Source organism: Pipistrellus kuhlii, unplaced genomic scaffold (assembly GCF_014108245.1).
Source record: "Pipistrellus kuhlii isolate mPipKuh1 unplaced genomic scaffold, mPipKuh1.p scaffold_m20_p_10, whole genome shotgun sequence".
Classification (NCBI taxonomy): Eukaryota; Metazoa; Chordata; class Mammalia; order Chiroptera; family Vespertilionidae; genus Pipistrellus; species Pipistrellus kuhlii.
The window spans coordinates 22477005-22497096 of NW_023425405.1; the positions used below are offsets into that span (position 1 = coordinate 22477005).

The window sequence follows — 20092 nt, forward strand, 5'->3', positions numbered from 1 at the left end:
ATATTAAGATCTAATAGAGAATATAAAGCTAAACTGATAAAATATTAAAGCCCTGCAGAGAAGGAAAATGTAGAAATGATTGCTAATAGGTATTAAGTAATACTAGCCTCTTATACATTAACTAGAGGCCTGGTGCATGAAAGTGTGCATGGGTGGGATTCCTCCGGGTAGCCTGTGGGGATTGGGCCTAAACTTGTAGTCCCAACACTGCCAGCTGCTCCTGTCTGCCACTCCCACTCACTCCAGCCCCACTGCACTTGCTGCGGGCTTGAGTCCAGTCAGTCCCATTGGGAGAGGCTCGTACCACCACAGCCATGAGCCCTGGGTCTGGCGCCCATCCTGAGGGGGGTGGGGAGTGGCCAGGACATGATTTGTCCTCAGGTGGGTGTTAGGATGCATTTGCAGGCCCAGGATCTGGATACATTCTGCTGACATTCATGCCAGTTGTCAGGAGCCACCTGACTGCCCCTAACTGCCCTCCCCTGCTGGCTTGGTCACCCCTAACTGCCCTTCCCTGCAGACCTGGGTCCCCCCCAACTGTCCTTCCTTGCAGGCCCAGTTGCCCCCAACTTTCGTCCCCTGCAGGCTTGGTCCCTCCCAACTGCCCTCCCCTGCTGGCCATCTTGTGGCAGCCATCCTGTGTGTTGGCTTGATGGTCAATTTGCATATTACTCTTTTATTAGATAATCATATTATCATTACATTTATGACATAATTTATTTTTTCTTTGCTATCAAACATACTATTATGATCAATATCTCTAGTTATTTTCTTAGAATTGAATTCTAGGAATAATACTGGGAAAATTATAAGCACATTTTAAAAATCCTTGTTAGATACTGCCAGAGTGCTTTCTAGGAAAGCTCCAAAAATGTATATTCCTAGGAGTAACATATGTGGGTGAAAAATATCTTCTTTTAAAACAACACTAAGAAAGATAGTTAACGATGAATTTCTTTAAAAATTTTTTTGATTGATATATTTTAGGGAAAGAGGAAAGGAAAGGGAGCAAGAAAAAGAAAAAGAAACATGGAAGTTGTTGTTCCATTTATTTATACATTAATTGGTTGATTTTTATATGTGCCTTACCGGGAATCAAACAAACAATCTTGGCATACGTTCTAACCAACTGAGCTACCTGGCCAGGGCTCATCATGAATTTCTTACTGTGAATTAATTTAATTGCCTCTTAATAGTAAACAGAGATAAGTTTCATTCAGGGAAAGATGTCTTTCATTGGCAAGGAAGGGAAGAGAGTTATGATAATTGGGAGTGGTGTAAAGCAGGGATGAGGACTACAGTATAAAAAATGGACACTTCTGGGAGGGGGAATAGTTGTCAATCACAGTCTCAGAATTAAGGAAGATAAGATACTACCTAAGATGATTTTTCAAGTGGTTCTGAACACATGAAGTATAACTTACTATCCCATTACATTAGAATTTTTTTGGTAAATGATCACTCTCAAAAATGTAGCTTCCACACACTTTATTATCTTCTAGTCATGACACTGAAGTTGCTTCTATTCTTGTATTTAAGCATGATTTACACTTTAAAATATTTTGGGGAGATATATTCAGGAATCTTCTAAAAACTGAACATATTAATTTTTAATAGACTTTCCACAACCACTTGTTATACTGAATTGACCAGAACTCTGTAATAAGAGACCACCTGCCAGTATAAAAGTGCAATAGCATAAAGCAAAATGACATATACTCTAATAATCAAAGAAACAGATCCAAAATTAGCCCAAATTGTTCTAAAATATTCCAAGTGGAATAGTTAAAGCCAATTGGAATCTATGGCTCCTGATACGGGAAAGAAAATCCTCCTTTACCCTGTTGAGAGAGAATCACAAAGTTTCCATTTTCCACTTTCCTCTTCATTGTATAAAGCACACTGGGGTAGATTGCTCCTTCTGTCTTATTTACCAGCCTCTTAAAAAAATATCTACTTTTCAAATAAAAAGATGTTCTTAAATCATCCAATGACAGCCGACAAATAACCATTTCTTCAGCAGGAATGTCACATGATTAAACTCTAAGTAATAAGTTGCCTCTTGCTGGTTTTCTAGATGGTATACTATAAAAGAAAGTTATAAACACAATTTAACCTTGTAGCCATTCTCCATTCAATCCCAAACATAAAGAGACATTCTAATCTACTGTAATCTGCACTGCCCTGGGTGTTACAAGATAATTTTTCCTTTCAAAGTGGCACTGAATGAAAACTACAGCACTTCAAACAAGAAAGTCGCCATTTCTCTTAATGGAAGTCAAAAGCTTTTTTTGAACAGCAGAAGCTCTTAAATGATGGCTTCCATCCTTAAAGGCAGAGCCAGCGTTCTGAATGGAAGAGGGTGCCCCAAAGAGTTAACATAGCAACTTGAGAATGCTCTTCTTACAAAGGCCTGCTGGCAAGGTTGGCCCTTGGTTGACATCTGAAAGCTTGAATGGGTAATAGCGCCCTATACTGATTTAAACACACACACACACACACACACACACACACACACACACACACACAAATACATACATAAAAACAACTTTTCCAAAACGCTAATAGTGGCTCACTGTGCCTAACTTGCTTTTACAAATAATATGGTTTATTCTAAGAACATGCTTGTTTGCCTATCAGAGTCTGGAATTTTGGCACAAGCTATACAGAGGGGGTGCAGGTGGATACATGTGGGTGCCTCCAGTGAGACAGCACTCAGTCTTGTAGTCACAAGTTGATTAATCACAACCTGTGTGGCTGCACTGGGAAAGGACTCTCGGAATTGGAAACTGTTTCTCCAGGCTTTGCTTGTCCCATGTGTCTGCACTCCTTGGCTGGTTCTGCTTTTGCATCCTTAGGCAGCAATACGCAAGAGCCACGAGGAGGACTCTGCCAAGCCTTCCTGCTGAATCACCCAACTTGGGGATTATTTTAGGGACACCCAAACAAAGAGCTAACAGATTCTTCCTCCATTACATGCCTGAGTAAGCTATTTGGTAATGTTCCTGAGACCTGCTCTGTCTGGGAGCTGTTCCTTCCCCACCACTACACATACGCTGAGGAAGTAACCAGCTTCCACCAGGCCTCTCTACCAAGCCCTCCCAGAAAGGCAAGGACAATTATGTGTATGTGGAGGGGGGATAGGGAAGGGGGTCAGGAGTAGGAGGGGAACAGCGAAGAAAGGCTGGGTGGCTATTACTTAGAACTAAGTGGAAACATAAAAGGGAAAGCTAAATGCTTATACAGAGAAAAGGAGGTCCCAGATTTCCTCAGCATGTGAACCAGATCTTGCTTTGCTATGAGAAAACTACCTCCATTCATCTACCAGAGTTTTCCAAACTTTTGACATATGTGTACCCCTTCTATCAATATTTCCGTAACGCTGAGTAACCCCTCATACTCATGAGAACTTATAATTAGGCGCAGCTAAGCACGATGCAGTGCATATCCCCACCAAACTCTTCCCGTACCCCTGAGGGTACGCGTACCACTCTTTGGGAAACACTGGATTCTATACGATTATGGCAAAACTGTTAGAAGAGTCTGTTTAGCTCCTTTCAACCTTTCTTAGTTGGACAAACTTGGGCCAGACTCCAACTCCGTATTCCCCGTTCTCTGTCAAATGTAGCTAGACCTCTCACCTTCTAATAAAGTTTGTTGCAAGGATTCCATGGATTTATAAAGAGAAGTACACACACAGTGTTTGGCCAATTGTAAGCACCAAAAAATGGCTGACTATTATTATTTTCAAGGTCCTTTGGGTAATTTTCTCTTACCAGCTTTTAAAAAGAGTGACAACCTATATGGAGTTTTAAAACGTTTTTGAAAAAGTAAAGCAAGTTTCTAAGCATCCAAATACATTTTAGCTAGCTGGAAACCAATAAAAACAAACTACATTAGGTGTTGTGGGTGAAGAACAGTATTGTGCCCTTGAATTGATGACTCCGTTGGTTGGAGTGTATGGTTGTGGATTCAATCCTGGGTCAGGAAGTAACTAATCAATGTGTCTCTCTCACATCCATCTCTCTCTCTTTCTCTCTCTCTCCCTTTCTCTCCCTCTCTCTCTCAAAATCAATGGAAACATGTCCTTCAGTGAGAATTTAATTTAAAAAGAAAAGAAAAAATGATAGAGGAAAGACAGAAGAAAAAAAATAAAAGAATAAAGAATACTGTTGCATGATCAAATTCACTTGACAAATACCAAGGTTAACAGCATTAGATTTTTGGAAGACTTGCTTAAAATGATACTGTGCACAGTGAATTTCCAAAAGGGACATATAGAAGGTCAAGTTTCACAACTGATCACAGAATCTTTTTCATACCAAGTGGCACCCATGCTTTGTTGCTCTGGTTCCAAAATTAGGATCAGATACTTGCTTCATGTAAACGTTAAAGAGAATGTAGCTACTTGGCGATGCCAGAATGAACAATCATACACTTCAGGTTGTAGGAGGTCATGTATTAACAGGAATAAGGAGGAAAGCTTTGATAAATTGTTTTTATCAAGCTCTACAAGAAAATTATAAAGGAAGGATTACATCCAGAAGCTATAGTGGGAACTGTAAGAAGGGAGGACTATTAAGTAGGGGTCCCATGAGCCGGACAAATGAGGGAAGAGTCTCAGAGGCCCCGCTGAACAGGCAGCACTAGGCGTTTGAGAAGAGGCAGGCAGGTGCTGAGGAAGTCACATGGGAGGCCCTGGGAGTTCTTAAAATGTAAAGAGCATAGGCTCTCCCTTTTAAACACCTTAATTATGTAAAACAAATTCAAACAAAACAGGCTTTAAAAAATACAGACAATATAAAATGAAGTCAATTTAAGAGGACTTTAATAATAGAGGCAAGCATAAGAATTAAAGTATATTCAGGAGATGGTTTTGCATAATGTCCCTGCCTGTTCCATCACTCCCTTGGTGAGATGCTAATAAGATGAGCCAATCGGTTTAAGAATAAAAAGTGAAGAACCCATCACTCTGTCATCAAGGGAAACTGCCTGACTATAATTACCTTTATATCTTGGCATATGTTAATTCATGTTAATGCTTAAGCATGTAAAAATTTACTATTCCCAAGGGTTATTTTTTTTTTATTTTAAAGAAATATATTCTTAAATGAAGCATAGCTCCTTACATGCTATATAGCTTCCTCTGTTTGGCACAGCAGTCAAATTTGCTAACAGTCTTACAATTTCTAACAGCCAATTTTCCATTTTCTCTAAGTTAATTATTTTTAGCATATCCAAAAGTTGCTGGTATATGGCTGGGCAGAACTGGGAATGAAGCACAGCTAAAAATTAGAAAATAATAAGATTCATGAGATTACGTGGATCAATGCAAGTGTTTTTAAATAGAGATAAAAAACTTCTGGGAGATTCTATGAAATTTACTAAACAGAACTGAACCTGGAGCATTATAATACTAAAAAAGATATTTTAAGTAAGATGATCATAAATAAAATCCAGACTCATAAATTGTACACTTATTTATGAATATAAATTGATTAAAAATCTTTTTAAAAGCAATGTTGCTGAAAAGTTATTTAAAAATTCTTAAGTAAACAATTTTAGAAAGTAAAACAAAATACTCCCATCACATATTTAAAGTTATTTAGCACTTCTAGAGTGCTTTCTAATACATGTACGACATTATTTAATCACTATTACAAGTGTATGAGAAAGCCAGGGTTCTATAACATGATTTAATTTCACTGCCTTGGTAAGACTTCCATGAGTGTAAACTGACAACTCAAAAAATAATTTGCATAGTTAGTTCAAGAAACCATAAACACTTTATTCGCAAAAACTAAAATGCACATTACTAATGGCCAAGATTCAGTATTATTTGACATCTCTTGATGATTATTAAGCTTACCTATATTACCCATCCCCACCATTCGAGAATCCATGTTTTCAAACTAGAATTAAAATAAAAGCACTTCCTGCTTAATATCAGTAGTTCACTTATTTAAAAAATCAGACATTCTATTCAAATGTCAAACAAAAAACAATTTCCCATTATTCTGACTGGGAAAAGTTATATTCAAATTCAGATCCTGAGTTCCTAAAATGTCAGCCATTATGATATGTAAAAGGTAAACAATTTTCTGTGACTGTAGTTAACATTTATAGCATCTTATTCTTACCCAAAGGAGTACGGGTTAAAGAAGTTAGACATACTACCCTTACCTATTAAGAATAGTCTTCAAAAATTAGGATATGGCCATGCTTTTGAATCAATATTCATGTTTTCTATAAAATTTTATTTTTAAACTGGGACTTGGTTGCTATTTCTGCTTGTCAACAGATTGCACTGGGCCTTTGTTTGCTCCTTGGACAAGGTATTTATCATCCCTGGGAATGAGTGTCAGTATCACCATCAGTGGGATAAGTCTGTGTGATACCCAAACTCTCTACGCTCCCATTGCCTTGTTGTCATTCCTTTCTACCCGCAATCTTGGGTGCAATATTGGGCCAGACCAACAATGATGTGAAAGCTATTTAGAACATTAAAGAACCAAGGTGATCAGGTAATAGAAAATTAGCCAGGATATAGGTGGCCTGGGAATATGAGAATGTCTTCCTTTGTGCTATAAGGGAGTACTTTGGCATTCACAAGGCCATGTTCTAGACAAGGGTAAAAATAACCCTAGTCATAAGTCAGGAATAGGACTCTAGTTCTAAGTTCTGATTTTATCTTCTCTGTTAATCCTGCCAAATCTGGAAGAACACAGTATGGTACATGACATTGACTTGAGAGAATACGAAAACATGATGTGGGCCAAAGACCCTGGTAAGATCTCAGTAAAAAGTCCCTGATTGGCCCTGATCTTTGGCCAGGCCTAGGGACCCAACCTGTGCATGAATTTTGTGCACCGGGCCTCTAGTTTTAGGATGAAATATTACAGAACAATAGATAACTTCCATTGGCCTTTGAACAATATGGATAGATTGCATGGGTCCACTTATATGCAGATTTTAAAAAATAAAATAGAGATTTGCAATAATTAAAAAAATTAGCAAATTAAATAGACATAAAATACAGAAAGTTTAAGAGAAAGTTAGTTATGCCACGAATGCATAAAATACATGTAGATACTACTCTATTTTATCATTTATTACCACAAAATATACAAGTCTATTATAAAAAGTTAAAATTTATCAAAACTATACACGGAGCTATTTGTAGTCAAGAGGAATGTAAACAAACAAAGATGTAGTATTAAATCATAATTGTATAATATTAACTACAGCACATAATGTAATACTATAACAATCTCCTACCTATCAACTGTTTCATCAGTTATACTAGGCTTCCATAAGGCAATCATATTGCTGCTTCTTTGTTACCAATGCGTGAATTGTCATACCTGTCAATAAATATGAATTTCTTTTTCACATTACCTTTCCCTTTTTGACATATAGTGTAATACATATAATATCTACAGTGTTTTGTATCATATAAGACAATATTGATGTAGGTACTGACGGTTGATTCATCTTGTAAACAGAAGATCTAGACTTACAGTATCAATAATACAGTAATGTAAATGTATTTTCTCTTTTGTGTGTTTTAATTAATATTTTATTTTCTCTAGATTATTTTATTGTAACAATACAGTCTATAATGCATACAGCATACAAAATATGTGTTAATGTTTTATCAGTAAGGTTTTGGGTCAACAGTAGGCTATTAGTAGTTAAGTTTTAGGGGTGTCAGACGTGATAGACACATTTTTGACTATGCATGGTGTCAGTGCATGACCCCTGCACTGTTTAAGAGTCCCCTGTACCACATACTGCAATATCTGGGGTATAAAATATTCTGTTTAAAAGCTGACAAATCAGCCCTACCTGGTTTGGCTCAATGGATAAGAGCATCAAACTGTGGATCAAAAGGTCCCCAGTTCGATTCCGTCAAGGGCATGTATCTCAGATGCAGGCTCCTCCCTGGCCCAGGCTCTGGTCCTGGAACATGCATGAGGCAACCAGTGGATGTGTTTCTCTCGCATTGATATTTCTCTCTGTCTTTCCCTCCCTCTTTTACTTTCTCTAAAGATCAATGGAAAAATATCATCGGATGAGAATTTAAAAAAATCATCTATATTTTAGTGTTCTCAGAAATTAAGCAAACAAACTCATTTACCATTTCGTATAGTCATATAAACCTAAGTTTTTTTCTGTAAGCCAAGGACATATCTATTGGGGGAAAACATGAATGATTTTGGCTACAAAATCAACTTTATATAATTTTATGGTTTTAACAAACATTTAGCATTTTCAATTTCTTTTTTATTTTACTTTCTTTATCAGAGCCCAGTTTCAGCTTCAATGAAACCCAGACCAGATGGGAGAAAGAAAAGTGCCTTTGAAAGTGAAGATAACCTCCTTTAATTTGTAACAGAGCAGCTTAAAGATGGTTTAAATCGGAGATAATGGCTTATATAAATTGTGTGTAATGCTGCATTAACTTGTTGTCATTATCATTATTAAAACCGTAGCTAAATTTTCACCCTGACCTATATGGGGCACATCAGCTCTATCAAAGACATCATCAGTGCCTTCCAGCAAGAGATCCAAAAAGTTCAAAGCAGTTGTTCTCATCAATATATGAAAACTGGATTGTACTACATCATCTCATAACTATGCAATGTAGGAAATTAGAAGATGCAGCTAACCTTACTTTCTAAATTAAACTTCAACAGATATAAATTAACATTGATGTTAAAAAAATAAAGCAAAAAATATAAGAGAAATTCATCAAAAGGTATTAATTCAAAATTTTGTTTCATCCTTGACCCCATTTTACTGCATTGGAAAACGAAAAAGCTGGTTTCTCCTCATTTTTTGTTATTTTTTTCATCCAGGATAAAATGATAAAATCAACACTTCCAGTGTTGGCAGCCAGCAGCATTTAAGAGAAGAGGAGAAAGGTCACATTCGGACAGATCTTCCACTTGTTTCTGAGTGCTTGTACTGCCTCTCCCGATGCTCCTTCCCCTTCCGAAAATACGACTAATATCTGAATTTATAAAACTCTGCATTGTAAGCAAGGCTGAGAGGGCTTTCCACTCAATGAGGTTGAGGTATGGAGTTAATGAGAAGTGAGACTGTAGGGAATGAATAGAAACATGCCAATGTTAAAAGTAATTGAGCATGAATATCAAACGCTGGCTTGGGAACAGTGTCCCATTGCTGATGGGAAAGTCTGATCAGCTGGTGGGTAGGATATGCACTGAGCTACACTCACTGCCCTGATGGGTGGGATTTCTATCAGAACAGTCTATATTAGTTTATAAACCTGATAACTTGGCTTCCTCACTTTGAATCATATTTTCCCTCCTCTCCCACTCCCATCTTTTTTTTCTTCTTTTTGATTTTATCTCATCCATCCTCAAGCCTTATAAAGAATGTAAAGTTTACTATTTCAGTAACTGCTGTTTCTTTTAAAAAATATGTGTAAATTTCTAATGCCAGTTCAGAATAACATAGATGACAGTATTGTGGCTAGAATTGCTGACACTATAATTTTTATTTTTAAAACTCTGCATTGTCCTCTAAAGCCAGTGAAAGCTTGAATAACTGATCGCTGTAATACTCCTATGTGTCTTCCATCATTCTCAATTAGATCATTTGCATGTTCTTTACCAGCAAGGATCTCTAGAAGACTTTCACAATAGCATTAACAATATGAACACCTTAAGCTGTATGTTATTGTTAATTTCACATTGTAATGAATAGTTTTATTTAAAACTAGTGGCCCAGTGCACAAAATTCGTGCACATTAAAAGGGGATTAATTAGAGGAAATAATTTGATATTGCTATTTGCCCTTTCTCTATAATAGAAGTGTCAGAGATGAAAGAAAATTAGTAAAATGTATATGAAAACCTCCATGTGAGAATCTGGGGCACATCATGGGACCCAGAGTCAAGTCCCCGCCTACCCATATGCGCCTCAAAATCACGAGAGACCCAGCTGGCCTCCATCCTCATTGGGCTAGATCCAGACCTGGCCAGTCTCACCCTTGTCAAGCCCCACCAGGACCGAGGGCATGGCCTGAGGTTCCCCAGCCCAGACTAGGGTGAGGGATATGCCTTGAGATTCCCTTATCAAGCTCTGCCAGGTGGGGGACATGGCCTGAAATCCCCTGTAAAGCCCCACTGGTGAGGGGCACAGCCTGAGTACCCTGTCAAACCTCGCCAGGCAGGGGTAAGGGGTGCAGCCTCAGGTCCCCTGGCCCAGCACCAGGAGGCAGGCAAGCCCCACCCGCAGGGGGCACTGACTGAGTTCTCCCGACCCAGCACTGGGGGTGCACACTGAGGTCCCCTGTCAAGCCTGGCCAGGCACGGGGGTGCAGCCTCAGGTCCCCTAGCTTGGTGCTGGGGTGGGGAATGTGGCCTGAGGCCCCCCTAGCCTGAAGCCAGGGCAGGGGGTGCAGCTGGAGGTCCTCTGTCAAGCCCTATGGGGGTGAGGTAGGGTGTAGCCTCAGGTCCCTGCTGAATGCTCATTAAGGTTCCTTATGGGAACTTGGCTTTAGCTGTGGGTGCAGCCATATTTGTGACAGAGTGATGGCCAATTAGCATATTCCCTCTTTATTAGATAGGATAGGCTAACAATAGTTTCAACAAACTTAACAATAGTTTCATAAAACTAAAACATTTTCAATAAACTAAATATAACAGGTTTATTCAGAACAGGGTAATAATATTTTTAAAAAACTAAATATTAAAGAAAAAAAAACTGTGGCTCTATAATTATGCATTTTTATAAAAACTCATTTACAATGATACTTTTATTAGTTTACAAGGTAAAAAATGGATACAAATGTAAATCAATTGGGAATTGGTTAAGTAACATATAGTTCATTCATGAAATAATATTAAAAATGATTTGTGAAAAATAGCAACTAATGAGGATGAAGGCAATGATAGTACATTATTAAATTAGCCCATAAACTATAAATATATTTAAAAAATATGTATTTAAAGTACTAAATATTAATGCTTACCTGGTGGTGACTAAATTTCTAAACTTGTATTTCTACTTGCTGTTCTCTAAATTCCCATTTGAATATATATCATAATTGATACAAATTTTAAAAAAATAACCAATTAGTTCCTACACATACACAAAGGAAACCAGGAAAAACATAGGAAAAGCAATCATATGAAAAATATTTTAAATACAGAATAATGTCTTACCTTAACAGTGTAGTATTCTTTAACTTCAGGCCTAATAGAATCAAAGTCTCCACTGATGAATTCAGGCAAAAACCTGAAAGAAAGAGTTCTGAGTCAACTAATTAAGACTAATTACTTGTTAATCTTTAAAACTATGATTATAAGGACCAAAAAAAAAAAAAAAAAAAAAAGGAGTCTATTTTTAAGTGAATGGGATGTCCAAGATGTCAAATTTCACTCTTGGTTACGATATAGTATGACTGGGGCACTCCACATAACCAAATAATTAATCAACTTAATCACACTATCAAGTCAGTATTTTACTATGCTTCAATAAATAAAGATTAAAGAAGATTATTACTTTAAAAAACTTCCAGGTCAACAACCCTGAAACAAATACTCAATCTTTGCATATTACCTTCTACATATATTCAAACCTTTACAGTATTGTACCCTCTCAGAGGTTCAGAACTCTCCACAAATTCAAACAGAGCATATGAAGAGAAGCCATTCTTTGGGGAGCAGGAGTTAGGTCAAAGACAGTTTCCATATAACCTGTTGACGTATTTCTAGAAACAGGAATCTTTGAGATATGTTTTAAATACTACAAAGGTCAGCGTCACTAAATAGAGGGAGAGGAATCACAAAAGTGGATGTTTCTAATTCTACCACAATTATCTTATTCCTCTTTGATAAGATACTATTTATAGTTTTTCAGAACTTATTTTAGAGATCTTACCTTACTCTATCTACATAAGCCATCCTTTATTTTTATATATTTATATAACATCTGTATGACCTGGTAGACTTTGTTCGCACTTAGAACATCTAACTATAGAAAGAAAGAAAAAAACAACAAAACTTCCCTGGATTTCTTAGTGCTCTGCAAAAAGCCCTAGCCTCAAGGAGGTATATGACATAAGGAAGGGACTGTTTGCTTCCAAGTCCTCCAGAAATATTCTATTTTACACCTATTATGAGAATTAGATCTATAACCATTTATCTAGTTAATTGTTCCAATTCAAAAGAAGAATAAAACTTCAATATATATTCTCAAGAGGGCCAAACTGTTACATAATGAAGACAGGTACTTTATATCTCTTGGTATTTCATGTCAAAACAGATAAAGGCCCAAAATTTGGAGACATCTCTAGGTCATAAAAGACAAGATACAGGAGACTATACAGCTCTTGGAAAGATATTTTACTGATGATGAATATGAAAAACTCCATAATTACATTGAAAAACTCCATTCTAACATTGTCCTTTTGCATAATATTTAACTTCTTAATTCAATTGGAAATATTACTTCTTAGGTCTAACCAGAGATTTTCAACCTGTGTGTCATCAAATGTTTAGAACATGCAATAGCTGACTATTTAGTCAGGGGCACTGAGCCGTTATTCCTTAGACTGACAAGTAAAAACATAACAGAAATAATAGCCAACATCAATAGTTGACCCTCTGGTATGAATGAATAAAAATTTTACCTATTTTTTTTTCAGATCGGCAAAAATATAACATTTTTGATGTTCCAGTAATTAGTTTATTTGTGCCATGAAATGGAAAAGGTTGAAAATTGCTGGTCTACCCTAATCTAACTACCTATGTTGGACCAACTCTTCCTTGAACTGTGTCTTCCTAGGACTAAATGGTAAGAGGAAGTTCTACTTCATAGATCTGTGTTGCATAAGCTGCTTCCTTTTTCTTCTGTTTGTCTTTTTGTTAAACCATAACGGCTGCTTATTTCAATTTTTAGTAATTAATAACATTTTTATATTAGATGATCCCAGATGATTTGCTTGAACGTCAATCATGCACAAATGACAACAGTTCATTTCAGAATAAGGCAGAATTGGGAAATAAAGTACCTACGTTTTTAAATCACCTTGCCTGATTTCAACAATTTCTAATAAACTTTTCTTCTCAAAATGTCTGCATGGCCAGTACCCAATTTAATTCTTCATGTGAGGCAGACATTTCAACTTAGGACTCTGGTTCTATGAAGCTGAATTATACTACTTCCTAATAAGACTGACTTTATATGGCTCTACAAACTTTAGTACCTCAGATATCTAGAATCAATTTGGCAGTTTCCAAATATGATATTGATTTTGACAATAAAAATGAAAAATAAAAACTGACATATACAGGCAGCTAAATGACCTCTTAGGATATATCATTTAAAAGAGAATGAGATCCCCTTTTAATGTATACTATGAATAACAAAATAAGGCAATCATGTATAAATTCATTTATGTTTTCATATAAAACATTAACAGGAAAATTATATAGATAAAAATAACTTTGAATAACTTTTAATATAATTTTATCTAATATAACATAAAGGCTTTAAAAAAGGAATCAGGATACTAAATTCTAAGAAGACTCATGCCCCAAATACACCTGGTATATAAGACTAAAATTGTTAATTCCTTTTCATCATATAATATACTAGTTTTTGATACTTCCTGAAATGTATTTTCAGACACCGCACTTGACAGCCCATCTCACATTTCCTGGAGGCACCTGGTGCCACTGGAACCTGGGCGTTCTGAAGAAGTAAGTATTGGGGATGACACTTCACAGATGCAGAGGACAAAAATTTTCTAAACTTGTATTTCTACTTCACATTCTGACAAAAAAGACAATTTACACGGGAAGATTATTTTTCAGAACTCTTTGAGAACTCTAATTTTGGAAAGATATCTCTGAGGCTGAAGAAAAATGTTTGTGCTGAAGGATAGGATTTTGATGAAAAGAATTTTGATTAAAGAACTATGTCAATACTTCTGGAAATGCTAGCCATACAATTAAGACAATTAAAAGAAATAAAAGGTAACCAAATTGAAAAAATAAAGACGCAAAACTGTCATTATTCACAGGTGACATGATAATGTACATAGAAAACCCTAAAGACTCCATCAAAAAAATTATTAGACTTAATAAATGAATTCAGCAATGTAGCAGGATACAAAATTAACACCAATAGTGAACTTACAAAAATAGATTAAAAAAAATCCCGTTTACCATTGCATCAAAAAATTTAAGATACCTAGGAATAAACTTAACTAAGGAGGTAAAAGACCTGTACTCGGAAAATGACAGGACACTGAAAAAAGAGATAAAGGGATAGAAGAAGACATAAACAGGTGGAAGAACATACCATGTTCATGGAATGGTAGAATCAACATCATTAAAATGCCCATATTCCCCAAAGCAATCTATACATTCAATGCACTCCCCATTAAAATACCAATGGCATATTTCACACACCTAGAACGAACTCTCCAAAAATTCATCTGGAATAAAAAAAGATCCCGAATAGCCACAGCAATCCTGAGAAAGAAGAACAAAGTAGGAGGGATCTCAATACCAGATATCAAGCTGTATTACAAGCCACTGTTCTCAAAACTGCCTGGAACTGGTACAAGACCAGACATATAGACCAATGGAATAGAATAGAGAACCCAGAAATTGACCCAAACCACTATATTCAATTAATATTTGACAAAGGAGGCATGAACATACAATGGAGTCAAGACAGTCTCTTCAATAAATGGTGTTGGGAACATTTGACAGATACATGCAAAAAAATGAAACTAGACCACAACTTACTCCATACACATACAAGAAAAAACAAACACACCTAAAAATGGAAAAGGACTTAAACATAAGATGGAAAACCATAAAAACATTAGAGAAATCTACAGGCAGCAAAATCTGAGACAATGTCCATATTCAGGAAATGAAAAGAAGAAAAATAGGAAGACATGAAAGGTAAAGAAACAGTCTTAATGGAGAGCACAGTACAACACAAAAGTCACTTCATAACTTCTGAGATCACAGCTACCCTTTGCTGTAATTATTTTCCAAAAGTGGTTGAGGTAGAGAGAAAAGGAATGAGGGAGACTGTATGACTGGACACCTAGCTATGGAGTTATTTTCTTAGAAGGAGGCAGTGATGGTGCAGGTGAGGGTGGTGTCAAAAAAGGCTGTGGATATTGAGGAGAATTGCGCTAAGCAAATCAGAGTGAAACATTTAATCTTTTTTTTTTAATTTATCTTTGTTGTTGAAAATATTACAGATGTCTCTTTTTTCCTCATTGACCCCCTCAACCCTGCATTTGCCCCTTCATCTTTTCTTATTTACAAACACAAAAGAGACCCAAAGCATATACACAGATTCCAATTTTTCACCTTAACAAATATAAAAAAGACTAGCTCACTGTTAGTGATTTGCTCCATGTAATTTATTTGCTTTATGCTTCCCTCTGTGATTCAGTGGAAATATGACACACAGAATTCAGTAAGACAGATAAATGCCAGTAGGGTCACTAAGAGGCTGTTGCTCCTCCCAACTTGTCCAAAGCCAAGCATAACAAGCTGCATAGCTAAGTCTGCTAGTAGTGTTTTTAATCTTTCTTCCCCCCATTCCCCACAACTTCTCTCATAGTAGGAACTAAACTTTCCCTAAGAAAATAACAAAGTAATTTCTTAATGCGTATGCTGTTCTGCCAAAGCCAGTACTGTATTTTCTATCCTTGCTAGTTTCCGTTTTTATCTTGCTGCTTTTATCCACTATGTTTGAATGTGTGAACCATTATCTTAACAGACAGGGACTGAAGGCTGGAAGGATCTCTACAGTACTTAATAGTTTCTGTTTCATAGGAAAATAATTCAATCAAATGGTAATGGCTTAAGGACAGATCACTTTGAAATCATAAAATCATTAGATGATGAATCATTAATAAACGTAAAAGGCATGATAGAGAAAATATTTCCATGAAATACAAAGGGTGACTATTTTTGTTCAAGTAGAGATGACATGAATAGCTTATTCAAATAGTAATAAAGGAAAAATCAAATAGACAAAATGTATCACATGAAAGAGAAATTTAAACATCTTTATATATTTCTCTAATAGTCATATATATGTGTATATAGCTTTTACATTTTCAATCTCCAAAGACCACATATTGCCATAGTGTTAAATCTAATAGTCATTTCTCCCCTGTTATTTTATCATCAGAAGCAGTTAGCACAATTGGCCATTCTCTATTTCTTGATTCTCCTTCACTTGATCTAGGGAGTATGAATTCCTGGTTTCTGCTGTGACTCACTGTTTACACCAACCCAGATTTAAGTATTTAAGATATAACATATATACACTCATGCATAGATACTACATATACATTCACTATAAATATACCAACAATGGGTTGTATTTTAGGGTGGTAAATGTTTCTGTTGTATTTTAAATAGCCGTTCTAAGATATTTCAGCATGTTCTTAAACTCTCTGGCTATAGGAGGCAACACTGAAGCGTCTAAGGAATGCAGTCTCCACCAAAGCTTAGATCTCTAATCAGTGCTGCATGTGATAAATTCAGAGCTCTTCTTGGTGTAATTGCCATTTGGATATTTTCTCACACACTTTATTAGCTAGTCCTTGCTTAAGCTGAATTATAGCTGTGCCTTTTCTGTGCCCTAACTACAGAAAGGCCATAGCTGGCTCAGGTGAAATTTCATCATTAAGTCATATTTCATGTCCCATAATGATGTGTCAACAAATAGGTATCATCTTGTTGTTGGAGTTATTCTGCTTACTTTTGGTACAATAATACAAAACCAACATTTTAATAAGGAAACTATGCAGGAAGTATCTAAGTGTGTGTGCAATTGTGTGTGTATGTGCATTCATTTAAACATATATGAAAAATCAGCCGAAATCGGTTTGGCTCAATGGATAGAGCGTCGGCTTGGGGACTGAAGGGACCTGGGTTCAATTCCGGTCAAGGGTATGTACCTTGGTTGCGGGCATATCCCCATGAGGGGGTGTGCAAGAGGCAGCTGATTGATGACTCTCTCATCGATGTTTCTAACTCTCTATCTCTCTCCCTTCCTCTCTGTACAAAATCAATAAAATATATAAAAAAAAACACACACACAAAAAAACAAAACAAAAAAATATATATGAAAAATCAGATAGTTAAAAACAATTATAGACACATACATATGTGTGTGCACATACATACACATATACACACATATATTAATACATATACACACAATATTATTTGATTGCTCTAAATATTTATTTTTTAACATAGCAATAAAATAAAATACTGCCCCAAACCGGTTTGGCTCAGTGGTAGAGCGTCGATCTGTGGACTGAAAGGTCCCAGGTTCGATTCTAGTCAAGGCATGTACATTGGTTGCGGTACATCCCCAGTAGGGGGTGTGCAGGGAGCAGCTGGTCGATGTTTCTCTCTCATCAACGTTTCTAGCTCTCTGTCTCTCTCCCTTCCTCTCTGTAAAAAATCAATAAAATATATTTTAAAATAAATAAATAAATAAATAAATAAATAAATAAATAAATAAAATACTGAAGACAAAAAATGTACCTTTAAAGCATATTAACAAGTGCTACAACAATTCAACTTTTTAAAAAATAAGTAAAATTAAAGGAGCCACATGTTACTCAAAATTTTGGACAGATGATTCAAATATCACTTAAAAATCTTCTGAAGGAAATTTATTCCTGAAGATCCCACTGCAGTGCAGAAAGGGAAAGGAGTTTTGTCAGAGACATAGATTATGAAATAGGCTGGCTATAAAGAACAATGCCTCTGATTAAGCTCAGTTGTAAATTGACTTCTGAAGCTACTTAAAATGATCTCACACTGAAAATTTATTTGACTTAATGTGTGATCTGACCAAGATAGAAATTTGCATACATATTTCCTTCCTCCAATAACCTGAAGTGATTCAGTGCTCTGCATGGATAACTTTGAGATCTCTGATTTATAGCATTTGATAACCAACAGACTAAAATATGTCACTTAACTAATCCAATCAATAATCCAAGATAAATAGATCCTCATGGTTTGTTGTGTAGGGTTATTTAACACCAAGACTCCTAGTATAAATTTTCCTTTAAATGGGATAATCATTTTTACCTTCCATCATTTTGATTTAAAGACCCAATAAAGTTGTCCTGCTTACAGACTTTAGTAATTTGATTGCATACTTTTTAATAGAAACTGTCTGAAGCAAGTGGCTAAATATTGCTTAAGGGTAGGCTTATAAAAGTCAAGCTAAGCAAACACTTTTGGTTTTCCTTAAGCAAAGTGTGCACTTGTTTCCTTCCTGTACAGGGTAGGCAAAAGTAGGTTTACAGTTATAGATATGATTATTACCTTTATTAATGCAAAAGAATGTCACAATGACACAGCAAACCTACCTTTTCCCAGCCCTGTGTATGTTAAAGCATACTGAAAGCCCATTTTTTGACTACGCCACTAAATGCTTGAATATTAGTTAAAATAAGTCTAATCACTGAGAAAATTATAGTCATGGGTATATATGAGTCATCACATATATTGGAGGTCATCAAGATAACAGTGTATGCTCAGATAGGTAACACCAACTTATTTCATAAGTTTTATATTTATTTTCTTATTCCATAAAACCTAATAATATTAAGCATGCTTTTGCATAATTTTCATGAAGAAACAGCAAATACAGGTCTTATATATGAGCCTCAACTACTATTTATATAAACTGTGACTCAAAGTGACAACTTTGAAAATTTTTTGGTCCTAACTAAAAGAAGTAACATTTCTCTCCAAGAAGCACTTGGAAAAAAAATTCCAATTAAAAGGGCAATTCTTTAGTGATCTGTCCTTGAAATGTCAGATTATCTATCAACTGCATTGAATAAACAAACAAAACTGTTGTGTACCATATAATGGACTCTACTCAGCACTAAAAAGGAACAAACTCCTACTACAATAACATGAATGAATATCAAGAGCACCTGGTAAGTGAAAAAAGTCAGACATGGAAGACAACAAACTGCATGACTCCATTTAGATGACATGGTAGAAGGTTGCAGGAGCCAGGGTATAGGATGGGGACTAATTACAAAAGGACAGGAAGGAACTTTCTGGGAAGATTGAATATGTCTTAACCTTGACTGTGCTGGTGGATACAAGTGTATACCAATTGAATTTCAGGCTTAAAATGGATGCATTATATTGCATGATATTATACCTGAGCAGCTGATTAAAAATCAAAAAGAATTAGAGGAGCCAAACATTACATTCCTCCATTCATACAACATGGAAACTGCAGCCCTTCTAAGAAGTTGTACAGTTATTGCAAGCAGAATATTAATTATGACAAGAATATTTACAGCTATTACTTGAAACTGCATCCTATGTACATATTCAAGTATTCTATCATTCATCATGCTACAGCTTCAAAAGGCCACCCTCCATCCTCCCAGCTTCTCCAAATCTTTTATAACCAGCCCAAATAACAGGTTTCCTCATTAAGACTTCTCTGAATAATCCATTGGGTAGTGATCTATCCTTAAAATGTCAGATATGAAGAAACCACAGCCAAGGATGTGAAATTACTAAAGTCACCAAATCAGATTTTGTATCCTGACCTAACTACTGAGTCCATGCCTCTCACTGCCTGATTCCACCTGGAAGCTACTGGACAGAGAACAAAACTGTTAAAAAGTTATTCATTTGCACACTGACACACAGGTCACTGATTTCTTCAAGGGGGTATCAGATCCTTGCCAACAGATGCCCACTTTAATTATATTGATAAAGTCTTTGGAAACTAATTTTTAACAGTTAGCCTCTCACATTATCCAGTTGTTTAAATTATATTATGAAACTGGTTTAGGTGGACATAGTTTTACAGATAGAGTTTCAACAGGCATCTTCTCTTCTCATTTGATCACGCTGAAAAATGGTATTGATCTATTGATGAGAAAGCTGAAAGAATATATAAAGCTAGAAAGTGTGAAATCTTAACTATGAAAAAATTAATGCAAAGAAGTAAGAAATCAAGAATGAATCTTGCATTCTGTTTAAGCACCACAGGTCCTCCTTATC

The 20092-nt window shown here is 35.9% G+C and overlaps 1 protein-coding gene across 4 annotated transcripts in view; it reads right to left on the reverse strand.

The window, feature by feature from the left end:
* TPK1 (thiamin pyrophosphokinase 1) overlaps positions 1-20092 on the reverse strand; it is a 188466-nt gene that overhangs the window by 102174 nt on the left and 66200 nt on the right. For all 4 annotated transcript variants that reach the window (XM_036429143.2, XM_036429147.2, XM_036429145.2 and 1 more), the window contains one exon: positions 11198-11270. In XM_036429143.2, the coding sequence (XP_036285036.1) occupies positions 11198-11270 (73 nt within the window). The remainder of the gene's footprint in view (positions 1-11197; positions 11271-20092) is intronic.